This window comes from Ascaphus truei, unplaced genomic scaffold (assembly GCF_040206685.1).
Source record: "Ascaphus truei isolate aAscTru1 unplaced genomic scaffold, aAscTru1.hap1 HAP1_SCAFFOLD_342, whole genome shotgun sequence".
Taxonomy (NCBI): domain Eukaryota; kingdom Metazoa; phylum Chordata; class Amphibia; order Anura; family Ascaphidae; genus Ascaphus; species Ascaphus truei.
The window spans coordinates 1-16,233 of NW_027456421.1; the positions used below are offsets into that span (position 1 = coordinate 1).

Genomic DNA, 16,233 nt, shown 5'->3' on the forward strand with positions numbered 1-16,233 from the left:
CCTCTCTCCCCCCCCCTCTCTCCCCCCCCCCCCTCCCCCCCCCCCCCCCCACCACCCCCCCCCCCCCCCCCCCCCCGCTGGCTGCTGACCTCTCTTCCCCCCCTCTCTCTCCCCTCCCCGCTGGCTACTGACTTCTCTTCCCCCCCTCTCTCCCCTCAGGAGGAAAAGGAGGGGGATTCTTCCAAAGACAATCTGGATGAGCTGTTCCCAAATGAGGAGGAGGAGTCAGGACAAGGAAGTGAGTCTCTCTCGCATGATATATAAATATACAGCCATTTATATATACTGTGTGTGTGTGTGTGTGCTGCGTTACCTGCGGCTCACAGGAGCCCTGAGCCTCCGCTGCTGGGAGCCTGGGGTGTACCTGGTCCGTCTGATGCCAGTGCCTCCACCTGCGGGGGATCCTAGCAGTGTGGGATAACCCCGACACAGGACAATGCCATTCACTCAGTAACACACACCAGGATATGGTATAACAATATTTACTAAGCACAACCTGATAATACACACATACTACACAACCACACCGTGTAATACGTATAGCGATAATCCCGCACAGTATACCCCACAGTGCCTGGGTGCAGGGGCACCAATGTCCTAGTGTCCCGGCCTACAATAGGCACTCCCACCCCAAGTGTGCCACAGCGCTGCCCACAACTAGCGTGTGTACAGTTGGTGCACTTGTTGATACCTGCCGGGAACTCCAGCACCCGGTAGCGCCGACTGTGTACCAGCTTCGACTGGCGTGCTCCTCTGCGCGCGAAATGTATCTGTCTCTGGAGCAGAGGATCATTGCAGCCCTATTGGCTGTCTGGCCGCATGTGATCTCCGCAACCACGGTGCATGATGGGGCTTGTAGTCCCCGCGGAGCCCTCTGCTGTAACCGTGGAGGTCCTCTGCGCATACGCAACTGCACAACTGCACTGCGCATGCGCGTCATCACTGTCATGGCGGCGCCCTGGTACGGGAGTGGGCCGATAGCCTCCGACGACCGGGTCATCTGCCGCAACCTCCCTGCTCCCATCGGCACTTGCCGGATGTACCCGGGTCCCTCCACCGCTGATCGGAAGGTAAGGGGGGCATGGGGGCCCAGAGGGGGGCGCAGGCTAGATATGTATACAACACAAGGGATCACACCCAAGTTATTGAAGAAGTGGTTTCCCGATGTAATGGATACGGTCTCCCACTCCGTTTAGGATTCGTAGGAAAAGCACTTCATTCCGTCTACCCTTCCGCGGGTTTGATGCATCAAGAAGACAACAAAGGGGGGAAGAAGCGAACATTAATATTATAAAGAACATTTACCAGAATGTCACATCAGCCATTAGATTACATGAAGATACAAGCAAGATAAGGATCAGCCAGGGGGGTGTGGAAGGGAGACACAGTGTCACCAGGATCAGCGTGGGAGTGCGGCAGGGAGACACCGTGTCACCAGGATCAGCGAGGGAGTGCGGCAGGGAGACACCGTGTCACCAGGATCAGCGTGGGAGTGCGGCAGGGAGACACCGTGTCACCAGGATCAGCGTGGGAGTGCGGCAGGGAGACACCGTGTCACCAGGATCAGCGTGGGAGTGCGGCAGGGAGACACCGTGTCACCAGGATCAGCGTGGGAGTGCGGCAGGGAGACACAGTGTCACCAGGATCAGCGTGGGAGTGCGGCAGGGAGACACCGTGTCACCAGGATCAGCGTGGGAGTGCGGAGGGAGACACCGTGTCACAGGATCAGCGTAGGGAGTGCGGCAGGGAGACACAGTGTCACCAGGATCAGCGTGGGAGTGCGGCAGGGAGACACCGTGTCACCAGGATCAGCGTGGGAGTGCGGCAGGGAGACACCGTGTCACCAGGATCAGCGTGGGAGTGCGGCAGGGAGACACTGTCACCAGGATCAGCGTGGGAGTGCGGCAGGGGAGACACCGTGTCACCAGGATCAGCGAGGGAGTGCGGCAGGGAGACACCGTGTCACCAGGATCAGCGCGGGGCTGCGGCAGGGAGACACCGTGTCACCAGGATCAGCCAGGGGAGTGCGGCAGGGAAACACCGTGACACCAGGATCAGCGCGGGGCTGCGGGAGGGAAACACCGTGTCACCAGGATCAGCCAGGGGTGTGTGGCAGGGAAACACCGTGACACCAGGATCAGCCAGGGGGGTGTGGAAGGGAGACACCGTGTCACCAGGATCAGCGTGGGAGTGCGGCAGGAGACACCGTGTCACCAGGATCAACCAGGGGTGTGTGGCAGGGAAACACCGTGACACCAGGATCAGCGCGGGGCTGCGGGAGGGAGACACCGTGTCACCAGGATCAGCGTGGGAGTGCGGCAGGGAGACACCGTGTCACCAGGATCAGCATGGGAGTGCGGCAGGGAGACACCGTGTCACCAGGATCAGCGTGGGAGTGTGGAAGGGAGACACAGTGTCACCAGGATCAGCGTGGAGTGCGGCAGGGAGACACCGTGTCACCAGGATCAACCAGGGGTGTGTGGCAGGGAAACACCGTGACACCAGGATCAGCGCGGGGCTGCGGGAGGGAGACACCGTGTCACCAGGATCAGCCAGGGGTGTGTGGCAGGGAAACACCGTGACACCAGGATCAGCAAGGGGGAGTGCGGCAGGGAGACACCGTGTCACCAGGATCAGCCAGGGGAGTGCGGCAGGGAGACACCGTGTCACCAGGATCAGCAAGGGGAGTGCGGCAGGGAAACACCGTGACACCAGGATCAGCGCGGGGCTGCGGGAGGGAAACACCGTGTCACCAGGATCAGCCAGGGGAGTGCGGCAGGGAAACACCGTGACACCAGGATCAGCGCGGGGCTGCGGGAGGGAGACACCGTGTCACCAGGATCAGCCAGGGGAGTGCGGCAGGGAGACACCGTGTCACCAGGATCAGCAAGGGGAGTGCGGCAGGGAAACACCGTGACACCAGGATCAGCGCGGGGCTGCGGGAGGGAAACACCGTGTCACCAGGATCAGCCAGGGGAGTGCGGCAGGGAAACACCGTGACACCAGGATCAGCGCGGGGCTGCGGGAGGGAAACACCGTGTCACCAGGATCAGCCAGGGGTGTGTGGCAGGGAAACACCGTGACACCAGGATCAGCGCGGGGCTGCGGGAGGGAAACACTGTGTCACCAGGATCAGCGTGGGAGTGCGGCAGGGAAACACCGTGACACCAGGATCAACCAGGGGTGTGTGGCAGGGAAACACCGTGACACCAGGATCAGCGCGGGGGTGCAGGAGGGTGACACCGTGTCACCAGGATCAGCGCGGGGGTGCGGGAGGGAGACACCGTGTCAACAGGATCAGCAAGGGGAGTGCGGCAGGGAGACACCGTGTCACCAGGATCAACCAGGGGTGTGTGGCAGGGAGACACCGTGTCACCAGGATCAGCGCGGGGCTGCGGGAGGGAGACACCGTGTCACCAGGATCAGCGAGGGAGTGTGGAAGGGAGACAGTGTCACCAGGATCAGTGCGGGAGGGAGACACCGTGTCACCAGGATCAGCGTGGTAGTGCGGCAGGGAGACACCGTGTCACCAGGATCAACCAGGGGTGTGTGGCAGGGAAACACCGTGACACCAGGATCAGCGCGGGGCTGCGGGAGGGAAACACCGTGTCACCAGGATCAGCGAGGGAGTGCGGCAGGGAGACACCGTGTCACCAGGATCAGCGTGGGAGTGCGGCAGGGAAACACCGTGACACCAGGATCAGCGTGGGAGTGCGGCAGGGAGACACCGTGTCACCAGGATCAGCCAGGGGTGTGTGGCAGGGAAACACCGTGTCACCAGGATCAGCCAGGGGTGTGTGGCAGGGAAACACCGTGTCACCAGGATCAGCGCGGGGCTGCGGGAGGGAGACACCGTGTCACCAGGATCAGCCAGGGGAGTGCGGCAGGGAGACACCGTGTCAACAGGATCAGCCAGGGGAGTGCGGCAGGGAAACACCGTGACACCAGGATCAGCGCGGGGCTGCGGGAGGGAAACACCGTGTCACCAGGATCAGCCAGGGGAGTGCGGCAGGGAAACACCGTGACACCAGGATCAGCGCGGGGGTGCGGGAGGGAAACACCGTGTCACCAGGATCAGCGTGGGAGTGCGGCAGGGAGACACCGTGTCACCAGGATCAACCAGGGGTGTGTGGCAGGGAAACACTGTGACACCAGGATCAGCGCGGGGCTGCGGGAGGGAGACACCGTGTCACCAGGATCAGCCAGGGGTGTGTGGCAGGGAAACACCGTGACACCAGGATCAGCGCGGGGCTGCGGGAGGGAAACACCGTGTCACCAGGATCAGCGTGGGAGTGCGGCAGGGAGACACCGTGTCACCAGGATCAACCAGGGGTGTGTGGCAGGGAAACACCGTGACACCAGGATCAGCGCGGGGGTGCAGGAGGGTGACACCGTGTCACCAGGATCAGCGCGGGGGTGCGGGAGGGAGACACCGTGCCACCAGGATCAGCGCGGGAGTGTGGCTGGGAGACACCGTGTCACCAGGATCAGCCAGGGGAGTGCGGCAGGGAGACACCGTGTCAACAGGATCAGCCAGGGGAGTGCGGCAGGGAAACACCGTGTCACCAGGATCAGCGCGGGGGTGCGGGAGGGAGACCCCGTGTCACCAGGATCAGCGAGGGAGTGTGGAAGGGAGACACAGTGTCACCAGGATCAGCGCGGGGGTGCGGGAGGGAGACACCGTGTCACCAGGATCAGCGTGGTAGTGCGGCAGGGAGACACCGTGTCACCAGGATCAACCAGGGGTGTGTGGCAGGGAAACACCGTGACACCAGGATCAGCGCGGGGCTGCGGGAGGGAAACACCGTGTCACCAGGATCAGCCAGGGGAGTGCGGCAGGGAGACACCGTGTCACCAGGATCAACCAGGGGTGTGTGGCAGGGAAACACCGTGACACCAGGATCAGCGCGGGGGTGCAGGAGGGTGACACCGTGTCACCAGGATCAGCGCGGGGGTGCGGGAGGGAGACACCGTGTCACCAGGATCAGCGCGGGAGTGTGGCAGGGAGACACCGTGTCACCAGGATCAGCGTGGGAGTGCGGCAGGGAGACACTGTCACCAGGATCAGCGTGGGAGTGCGGCAGGGAGACACCGTGTCACCAGGATCAGCGAGGGAGTGCGGCAGGGAGACACCGTGTCACCAGGATCAGCGCGGGGGTGCGGGAGGGAGACACCGTGTCACCAGGATCAGCGTGGTAGTGCGGCAGGGAGACACCGTGTCACCAGGATCAACCAGGGGTGTGTGGCAGGGAAACACCGTGACACCAGGATCAGCGCGGGGCTGCGGGAGGGAGACACCGTGTCACCAGGATCAGCCAGGGGTGTGTGGCAGGGAAACACCGTGACACCAGGATCAGCGCGGGGCTGCGGGAGGGAAACACTGTGTCACCAGGATCAGCGTGGGAGTGCGGCAGGGAAACACCGTGACACCAGGATCAACCAGGGGTGTGTGGCAGGGAAACACCGTGACACCAGGATCAGCGCGGGGGTGCAGGAGGGTGACACCGTGTCACCAGGATCAGCGCGGGGGTGCGGGAGGGAGACACCGTGTCACCAGGATCAGCGCGGGAGTGTGGCTGGGAGACACCGCGTCACCAGGATCAACGAGGGGTGTGTGGCAGGGAAACACCGTGACACCAGGATCAGCGCGGGGCTGCGGGAGGGAAACACCGTGTCACCAGGATCAGCCAGGGGTGTGTGGCAGGGAAACACCGTGACACCAGGATCAGCGCGGGGCTGCGGGAGGGAAACACCGTGTCACCAGGATCAGCGTGGGAGTGCGGCAGGGAGACACCGTGTCACCAGGATCAGCAAGGGAGTGCGGCAGGGAAACACCGTGACACCAGGATCAGCGCGGGGGTGCGGGAGGGAGACACCGTGTCACCAGGATCAGCAAGGGAGTGCGGCAGGGAGACACTGTCACCAGGATCAGCAAGGGAGTGCGGCAGGGAGACACCGTGACACCAGGATCAGCCAGGGGTGTGTGGCAGGGAAACACCGTGTCACCAGGATCAGCGCGGGGCTGCGGGAGGGAAACACCGTGTCACCAGGATCAGCCAGGGGTGTGTGGCAGGGAAACACCGTGACACCAGGATCAGCGCGGGGGTGCAGGAGGGTGACACCGTGTCACCAGGATCAGCCAGGGGAGTGCGGCAGGGAGACACCGTGTCACCAGGATCAGCCAGGGGAGTGCGGCAGGGAGACACCGTGTCACCAGGATCAGCAAGGGAGTGCGGCAGGGAAACACCGTGACACCAGGATCAGCGTGGGAGTGCGGCAGGGAGACACCGTGTCACCAGGATCAGCGCGGGGCTGCGGGAGGGAAACACCGTGTCACCAGGATCAGCCAGGGGAGTGCGGCAGGGAAACACCGTGACACCAGGATCAGCGCGGGGCTGCGGGAGGGAAACACCGTGTCACCAGGATCAGCGTGGGAGTGCGGCAGGGAAACACCGTGACACCAGGATCAGCAAGGGAGTGCGGCAGGGAGACACAGTGTCACCAGGATCAGCAAGGGAGTGCGGCAGGGAAACACCGTGTCACCAGGATCAGCAAGGGAGTGCGGCAGGGAAACACCGTGTCACCAGGATCAGCGCGGGGCTGCGGGAGGGAGACACCGTGTCACCAGGATCAGCCAGGGGAGTGCGGCAGGGAAACACCGTGACACCAGGATCAGCGCGGGGCTGCGGGAGGGAAACACCGTGTCACCAGGATCAGCGTGGGAGTGCGGCAGGGAGACACCGTGTCACCAGGATCAACCAGGGGTGTGTGGCAGGGAAACACCGTGACACCAGGATCAGCGCGGGGGTGCAGGAGGGTGACACCGTGTCACCAGGACCAGCGCGGGCGTGCGGGAGGGAGACACCGTGTCACCAGGATCAGCGCGGGAGTGTGGCTGGGAGACACCGCGTCACCAGGATCAACCAGGGGTGTGTGGCAGGGAGACACCGTGTCACCAGGATCAGCGCGGGAGTGCGGCAGGGAGACACCGTGTCACCAGGATCAGCCAGGGGTGTGTGGCAGGGAAACACCGTGACACCAGGATCAGCGCGGGGCTGCGGGAGGGAAACACCGTGTCACCAGGATCAGCGTGGGAGTGCGGCAGGGAGACACCGTGTCACCAGGATCAGCAAGGGAGTGCGGCAGGGAAACACCGTGACACCAGGATCAGCGTGGGAGTGCGGCAGGGAGACACCGTGTCACCAGGATCAACCAGGGGTGTGTGGCAGGGAAACACCGTGACACCAGGATCAGCGCGGGGGTGCAGGAGGGTGACACCGTGTCACCAGGATCAGCGCGGGGCTGCGGGAGGGAGACACCGTGTCACCAGGATCAGCGCGGGAGTGCGGCAGGGAGACACCGTGTCAACAGGATCAGCCAGGGGAGTGCGGCAGGGAAACACCGTGACACCAGGATCAGCGCGGGGCTGCGGGAGGGAAACACCGTGTCACCAGGATCAGCCAGGGGAGTGCGGCAGGGAAACACCGTGACACCAGGATCAGCGCGGGGCTGCGGGAGGGAAACACCGTGTCACCAGGATCAGCGTGGGAGTGCGGCAGGGAGACACCGTGTCACCAGGATCAACCAGGGGTGTGTGGCAGGGAAACACCGTGACACCAGGATCAGCGCGGGGGTGCAGGAGGGTGACACCGTGTCACCAGGATCAGCGTGGGGGTGCGGGAGGGAGACACCGTGTCACCAGGATCAGCGCGGGTGTGTGGCTGGGAGACACCGCGTCACCAGGATCAACCAGGGGTGTGTGGCAGGGAAACACTGTGTCACCAGGATCAGCGCGGGAGTGCGGCAGGGAGACACCGTGTCACCAGGATCAGCGCGGGGGTGCGGGAGGGAGACACCGTGTCACCAGGATCAGCGAGGGAGTGCGGGAGGGAGACACCGTGTCACCAGGATCAGTAAGGGAGTGCGGCAGGGAGACACAGTGTCACCAGGATCAGTAAGGGAGTGCAGCAGGGAGACACCGTGTCACCAGGATCAGTAAGGGAGTGCTACAGGGAGACACCTTGTCACCAGGATCAGTAAGGGAGTGTGGCAGGGAGACACCGTGTCAGCAGGATCAGCGAGGGAGTGCGGCAGGGAGACACCGTGTCACTAGGATCAGCGAGGGAGTGCGGCAGGGAGACACTATTTCACCAGGATCAGTGAGGGAGTGCGGCAGGAAGACACTGTGTCACCAGGATCAGCAGGGGGGTGCGGGAGGGAGACACTGTCACCAGGATCAGCGAGGGAGTATGGCAGGGAGACACCGTGTCACCAGGATCAGCGAGGGAGTATGGCAGGGAGACACTGTGTCACCAGGATCAGCAGGGGAGTGCGGGAGGGAAACACCGTGTCACCAGTATCAGCGCGGGAGTGTGGCAGGGAGACACTGCGTCACCCGGATCAGCGCGGGAGTCACCAAGCCCCCGTGGGAAGAGGTCACCGGTATCCGCACTATGACCTTCCATCTTTACGTTAATTTATTCTCGACCCAGCGAGGTTCACTGTCATGGGAGCTTATGACAAGATATAATGAACACCAAATATCTGTGTTGAACTGAACGAGGCTTAGATATAATAAAATATATTTATTCCTTAAAAAAGGTGAACACAGCAATATAGTACAATTAACAGGCAAGAAGGTAACACTTACTTAGGGTTGGGGGATGGAGAAGTATCAGCTAGCAATTCTCCAGCAATCCGGTGACATTCCAAGTGGAATCAGAAGAACAACTCAAAACTGTAAGGTTGACACAGTTTATATACCTTTGTAACCCTATTCCTAACATTGAATACAGACTATTGGTGAACAATTATCTGTATCCAATCCCTAACAACCAGGGCAGTTAACTTTTGATCACAGTGCTTATGCTCAATTATCTGGCTGCCCTTCATGACCTATTAGCATAGCAGATGGAGTCTGCATTTTCAGAGCAGATCCAAAATACCATACATATACACTTTAATATCTACACATATTAATAAGTGCCATTCTGGTGGGCTCAGTGAGTCGAAATTTGCCAGTTTTTAATGCCTACAGTGACTCCACATATTGGCCAAATTTCAACTCTCTGCGACCTCCAGAACTGGAGATACAGAAATGCACTTTAAAACATTAAAATACAGGATTATAATGAAACATGGGAACAGGGGAACATACAGTTTCCTGACATGACAAGGTGTAAGCCACATTCCTGGACCGCAGTCCAGTTAACCCCTTGCCTCCCTGGTGAGGTCAGGGGATGGCCATATGGGGTGCAACCCCTTTAATACCGGGCTAACCCCCCTCTCCCTCTACATTCACAATACAGGTAAAGTTAAAACATGCCTGCGCCACGGGTCACCTCCGTCCAGCGTCATGCGCGGCTACATGACCCAGGAAGTTTGCTTTAACGTTTAACATTCGATACATTTTCTGGGCGTTACTCTCCAAAAATAAGTGCTGACTGGGGAGAGAAATGATTCAAACCCCACTGGTGCCAATGCTGGAAGTGGGAAGTGTTCCCCCACACGCCCCGGAGGAGGGGTCCCCTTTACTGTGCGTAGGACGCAGCGCCACTAATGCACGAGACCAATGGGTCAGTATGACCATAAATAGCTGCGGCCATTACCGAAGCCCTGCGCTTTAACTGGGAAACACAAGCGGGGGGGGCACCATTTCCGGTAAATGAAGCTTTACATGCACATGCTGGGGTCCGTTATTGGGGCTGAGAGCGGGATGTGCAGAGGTCAGGGGTCAGTGCTGGGAATACGGGCGGAATGTGCAGGGGTCAGAGGTCAATGCTGTGAAGACGGGCGGGAAGAGCAGGGGTCAGTGCTGGGAGGACGGGCGGGAAGAGCAGGGGTCAGTGCTGGGAAGACGGGCGGGAAGAGCAGGGGTCAGTGCTGGGAAGACGGGCGGGAAGAGCAGGGGTCAGTGCTGGGAGGACGGGCGGGAAGAGCAGGGGTCAGTGCTGGGAGGACGGGCGGGAAGAGCAGGAGTCAGTGCTGGGAGGACGGGCGGGAAGAGCAGGGGTCAGTGCTTGGAAGACGGGCGGGAAGAGCAGGGGTCAGTGCTGGGAAGACGGGCGGGAAGAGCAGGGGTCAGTGCTGGGAAGACGGGCAGGAAGAGCAGGGGTCAGTGCTGGGAAGACGGGCGGGAAGAGCAGGGGTCAGTGCTGGGAGGACGGGCGGGAAGAGCAGGGGTCAGTGCTGGGAGGATGGGCGGGAAGAGCAGGGGTCAGTGCTGGGAGGACGGGTGGGAAGAGCAGGGGTCAGTGCTGGGAAGACGGGCGGGAAGAGCAGGGGTCAGTGCTGGGAAGACGGGCGGGAAGAGCAGTGGTCAGTGCTGGGAAGACGGGCGGGAAGAGCAGGGGTCAGTGCTGGGAAGAGGGGTGGGAAGAGCAGGGGTCAGTGCTGGGAAGAGCAGGGGTCAGTGCTGGGAAGACGGGTGGGAAGAGCAGGGGTCAGTGCTGGGAAGAGCAGGGGTCAGTGCTGGGAAGAGCAGGGGTCAGTGCTGGGAGGACAGGCGGGAAGAGCAGGGGTCAGTGCTGGGAAGAGCAGGGGTCAGTGCTGGGAAGACGGGTGGGAAGAGCAGGGGTCAGTGCTGGGAAGACGGGTGGGAAGAGCAGGGGTCAGTACTGGGAAGACGGGCGGGAAGAGCAGTGGTCAGTGCTGGGAAGACGGGCGGGAAGAGCAGGGGTCAGTGCTGGGAAGAGGGGTGGGAAGAGCAGGGGTCAGTGCTGGGAAGAGCAGGGGTCAGTGCTGGGAAGACGGGTGGGAAGAGCAGGGGTCAGTGCTGGGAAGACAGGCGGGAAGAGCAGGGGTCAGTGCTGGGAAGAGCAGGGGTCAGTGCTGGGAAGACGGGTGGGAAGAGCAGGGGTCAGTGCTGGGAAGACGGGTGGGAAGAGCAGGGGTCAGTACTGGGAAGACGGGCGGGAAGAGCAGGGGTCAGTGCTGGGAAGACGGGCGGGAAGAGCAGGGGTCAGTGCTGGGAGGACGGGCGGGAAGAGCAGGGGTCAGTGCTGGGAAGACGGGCGGGAAGAGCAGGGGTCAGTGCAGGGAAGACGGGCGGGAAGAGCAGGGGTCAGTGCTGGGAAGACGGGCGGAAGAGCAGGGGTCAGTGCTGGGAAGACGGGCGGGAAGAGCAGGGGTCAGTGCTGGGAAGACGGGCAGGAAGAGCAGGGGTCAGTGCTGGGAAGACGGGCGGGAAGAGCAGGGGTCAGTGCTGGGAGGACGGGCGGGAAGAGCAGGGGTCAGTGCTGGGAGGATGGGCGGGAAGAGCAGGGGTCAGTGCTGGGAGGACGGGTGGGAAGAGCAGGGGTCAGTGCTGGGAAGACGGGCGGGAAGAGCAGGGGTCAGTGCTGGGAAGACGGGCGGGAAGAGCAGTGGTCAGTGCTGGGAAGACGGGCGGGAAGAGCAGGGGTCAGTGCTGGGAAGAGGGGTGGGAAGAGCAGGGGTCAGTGCTGGGAAGAGCAGGGGTCAGTGCTGGGAAGACGGGTGGGAAGAGCAGGGGTCAGTGCTGGGAAGAGCAGGGGTCAGTGCTGGGAAGAGCAGGGGTCAGTGCTGGGAAGACGGGTGGGAAGAGCAGGGGTCAGTGCTGGGAAGACGGGTGGGAAGAGCAGGGGTCAGTACTGGGAAGACGGGCGGGAAGAGCAGGGGTCAGTGCTGGGAGGACGGGCGGGAAGAGCAGGGGTCAGTGCTGGGAAGACGGGCGGGAAGAGCAGGGGTCAGTGCAGGGAAGACGGGCGGGAAGAGCAGGGGTCAGTGCTGGGAAGACGGGCGGAAGAGCAGGGGTCAGTGCTTGGAAGACGGGCGGGAAGTGCAGGGGTCAGAGGTCATTCCCTGTTTTCTCCCCCTGGTCAGTGCCTCGCCAGCACAGCAGTGCAGCGGCCGCGGCTCAGCAGGGAGGGTACGAGATCCCGGCGCGTCTGCGCACCCTGCACAATCTGGTTATTCAGTACGCGTCACAGGGGCGCTACGAGGTGGCTGTACCGCTCTGCAAACAGGCGCTGGAAGACCTCGAGAAGACCTCCGGCCACGACCATCCCGACGTGGCCACCATGCTCAACATCCTGGCACTCGTCTACAGGTCAGATTGCGCCCCCCGCAGCGCCCCCCGCAGCGCGCCCTGCAGTTCATTAACAGAATAAGGTGCAGGGAGGGAGGTCCTTGCCAGAATAAGGTGGGGGGGTTGTGCCGGGGTGTTCCTACTAACGGAGTATCTCCTCAGAGACCAGAATAAGGTGCGGGGGGGGGGGGGTGTGCCGGGGTGTTCCTAGTAATGGAGTATCTCCTCAGAGATCAGAATAAGGTGCGGGGGGGAGGGTGGGTGTGCCGGGGTGTTCCTAGTAATGGAGTATCTCCTCAGAGACCAGAATAAGGTGCGGGGGGGAGGGTGGGTGTGCCGGGGTGTTCCTAGTAATGGAGTATCTCCTCAGAGACCAGAATAAGGTGCGGGGGGGAGGTGGGTGTGCCGGTGGTGTTCCTAGTAATGGAGTATCTCCTCAGAGACCAGAATAAGGTGCGGGGGAGGGTGGGTGTGCCGGTGGTGTTCCTAGTAATGGAGTATCTCCTCAGAGACCAGAATAAGGTGCGGGGGAGGGTGGGTGTGCCGGTGGTGTTCCTAGTAATGGAGTATCTCCTCAGAGACCAGAATAAGGTGCGGGGGAGGGGGGTTGTGCCGGGGTGTTCCTAGTAATGGAGTATCTCCTCAGAGACCAGAATAAGGTGCGGGGGGGAGGTGGGTGTGCCGGGGTGTTCCTAGTAATGGAGTATCTCCTCAGAGACCAGAATAAGGTGCGGGGGGGAGGTGGGTGTGCCGGGGTGTTCCTAGTAATGGAGTATCTCCTCAGAGACCAGAATAAGGTGTGGGGGGGGGAGGGGTTGTGCCGGGATGTTCCTAGTAATGGAGTATCTCCTCAGAGACCAGAATAAGTACAAAGAGGCGGCACATCTTCTGAACGACGCGCTGTCCATCAGAGAGAAAACCCTGGGCAAGGATCACCCAGCCGTGAGTACCGGGGGGGGTGTGTTTCAAGGGGGAGGGGGGGTGTGTGATCCAGGGGTAGGGGGAGGAGAGAGGGACGGTGTGTGGGGCACGGGGGGCTGCACTGTGTGTCCTGGGGGTGTGCAGGGCGTTGTGTGTCCTGGGGGAGCGGAGGGGCGTTGTATGTCCTGGGAGGGCGGGGGGGCGGTGTGTGTCCTGGGAGGGCGGGGGGGCGGTGTGTGTCCTGCGGAGGGCTGTTGTTTCTAGGGGGGCGGTGTGTGTCTTGGGGGGAGTGGCAGTATGACACGCAGGGGGGCGTTGTGTGGCCCGCGGGGGGTTGGGGGGGGGGCGGTGTGTGGCTTTGGGGGGGGGGGCGCAGTGATGGTGTGTGGTATACGCGCTCTAGCGCCGAATTGATGTGATGTATTTGTAGAATAATCAGAAATAATCAAAGGCACAAGATATGGGGCTAATAATAATCATCAAGGGAGCCCGAAAACCCACTCCCAGGGGGTGTGGTGTCCTTTAGAGAGAAACAGCTCCCAGGGGGTGTGGTGTCCTTTAGAGAAACAGCTCCCAGGGGGTGTGGTGTCCTTTAGAGAAACAGCTCCCAGGGGGTGTGGTGTCCTTTAGAGATACAGCTCCCAGGGGGTGTGGTGTCCTTTAGAGAAACAGCTCCCAGGGGGTGTGGTGTCCTTTAGAGAAACAGCTCCCAGGGGGTGTGGTGTCCTTTAGAGATACAGCTCCCAGGGGGTGTGGTGTCCTTTAGAGAAACAGCTCCCAGGGGGTGTGGTGTCCTTTAGAGATACAGCTCCCAGGGGGTGTGGTGTCCTTTAGAGAAACAGCTCCCAGGGGGTGTGGTGTCCTTTAGAGATACAGCTCCCAGGGGGTGTGGTGTCCTTTAGAGAAACAGCTCCCAGGGGGTGTGGTGTCCTTTAGAGAAACAGCTCCCAGGGGGTGTGGTGTCCTTTAGAGAGACAGCTCCCAGGGGGTGTGGTGTCCTTTAGAGAAACAGCTCCCAGGGGGGGTGGTGTCCTTTAGAGAAACAGCTCCCAGGGGGTGTGGTGTCCTTTAGAGAAACAGCTCCCAGGGGGTGTGGTGTCCTTTAGAGATACAGCTCCCAGGGGGTGTGGTGTCCTTTAGAGAAACAGCTCCCAGGGGGTGTGGTGTCCTTTAGAGAAACAGCTCCCAGGGGGTGTGGTGTCCTTTAGAGAAACAGCTCCCAGGGGGGGTGGTGTCCTTTAGAGAAACAGCTCCCAGGGGGTGTGGTGTCCTTTAGAGATACAGCTCCCAGGGGGTGTGGTGTCCTTTAGAGAAACAGCTCCCAGGGGGTGTGGTGTCCTTTAGAGAGAAACAGCTCCCAGGGGGTGTGGTGTCCTTTAGAGAAACAGCTCCCAGGGGGTGTGGTGTCCTTTAGAGAAACAGCTCCCAGGGGGTGTGGTGTCCTTTAGAGAAACAGCTCCCAGGGGGTGTGGTGTCCTTTAGAGAAACAGCTCCCAGGGGGTGTGGTGTCCTTTATAGAGAAACAGCTCCCAGGGGGTGTGGTGTCCTTTAGAGATACAGCTCCCAGGGGGTGTGGTGTCCTTTAGAGATACAGCTCCCAGGGGGTGTGGTGTCCTTTAGAGAAACAGCTCCCAGGGGGTGTGGTGTCCTTTAGAGAGACAGCTCCCAGGGGGTGTGGTGTCCTTTAGAGAAACAGCTCCCAGGGGGTGTGGTGTCCTTTAGAGAGAAACAGCTCCCAGGAGGTGTGGTGTCCTTTAGAGATACAGCTCCCAGGAGGTGTGGTGTCCTTTAGGAAACAGCTCCCAGGGGGTGTGGTGTCCTTTAGGAAACAGCTCCCAGGGGGTGTGGTGTCCTTTAGAGAGAAACAGCTCCCAGGGGGTGTGGTGTCCTTTAGAGAGAAACAGCTCCCAGGGGGTGTGGTGTCCTTTAGAGAAACAACTCCCAGGGGGTGTGGTGTCCTTTAGAGAGAAACAGCTCCCAGGGGGTGTGGTGTCCTTTAGAGAGACAGCTCCCAGGGGGTGTGGTGTCCTTTAGAGAAACAGCTCCCAGGGGGTGTGGTGTCCTTTAGAGAGAAACAGCTCCCAGGGGGTGTGGTGTCCTTTAGAGAAACAGCTCCCAGGGGGTGTGGTGTCCTTTAGAGAAACAGCTCCCAGGGGGTGTGGTGTCCTTTAGAGAGAAACAGCTCCCAGGGGGTGTGGTGTCCTTTAGAGAGAAACAGCTCCCAGGGGGTGTGGTGTCCTTTAGAGAAACAGCTCCCAGTGGGTGTGGTGTCCTTTAGAGAAACAGCTCCCAGGGGGTGTGGTGTCCTTTAGAGAAACAGCTCCCAGGGGGTGTGGTGTCCTTTAGAGAAACAGCTCCCAGGGGGTGTGGTGTCCTTTAGAGAGAAACAGCTCCCAGGGGGGGTGGTGTCCTTTAGAGAAACAGCTCCCAGGGGGTGTGGTGTCCTTTAGAGAAACAGCTCCCAGGGGGTGTGGTGTCCTTTAGAGAAACAGCTCCCAGGGGGTGTGGTGTCCTTTAGAGAAACAGCTCCCAGGGTGTGTGGTGTCCTTTAGAGAAACAGCTCCCAGGGGGTGTGGTGTCCTTTAGAGAAACAGCTCCCAGGGGGTGTGGTGTCCTTTAGAGAAACAGCTCCCAGGGGGTGTGGTGTCCTTTAGAGAAACAGCTCCCAGGGGGTGTGGTGTCCTTTAGAGAAACAGCTCCCAGGGGGTGTGGTGTCCTTTAGAGAAACAGCTCCCAGGGGGTGTGGTGTCCTTTAGAGAAACAGCTCCCAGGGGGTGTGGTGTCCTTTAGAGAAACAGCTCCCAGGGGGTGTGGTGTCCTTTAGAGAAACAGCTCCCAGGAGGTGTGGTGTCCTTTAGAGAAACAACTCCCAGGGGGTGTGGTGTCCTTTAGAGAGAAACAGCTCCCAGGGGGGGTGGTGTCCTTTAGAGAAACAGCTCCCAGGGGGTGTGGTGTCCTTTAGAGAAACAGCTCCCAGGGGGTGTGGTGTCCTTTAGAGAAACAGCTCCCAGGGGGTGTGGTGTCCTTTAGAGAAACAGCTCCCAGGGGGTGTGGTGTCCTTTAGAGAGAAACAGCTCCCAGGGGGTGTGGTGTCCTTTAGAGAAACAGCTCCCAGGGGGTGTGGTGTCCTTTAGAGAAACAGCTCCCAGGGGGTGTGGTGTCCTTTAGAGAGAAACAGCTCCCAGGGGGTGTGGTGTCCTTTAGAGAGAAACAGCTCCCAGGGGGTGTGGTGTCCTTTAGAGAAACAGCTCCCAGGGGGTGTGGTG

General features: G+C 60.8%; 1 protein-coding gene across 1 annotated transcript in view; it reads left to right on the forward strand.

The window, feature by feature from the left end:
• Positions 1–153: 153 nt before the first annotated feature.
• Positions 154–16,233, forward strand: part of LOC142483605 (kinesin light chain 4-like) — a gene marked incomplete at its 5' end in the record, with an annotated part of 197,888 nt that continues 181,808 nt past the window's right edge. Inside the window, 3 exons of the mRNA XM_075583617.1 lie at positions 154–238; positions 11,842–12,067; positions 12,901–12,988. Coding sequence (XP_075439732.1) covers positions 154–238; positions 11,842–12,067; positions 12,901–12,988 — 399 coding nt within the window. The remainder of the gene's footprint in view (positions 239–11,841; positions 12,068–12,900; positions 12,989–16,233) is intronic.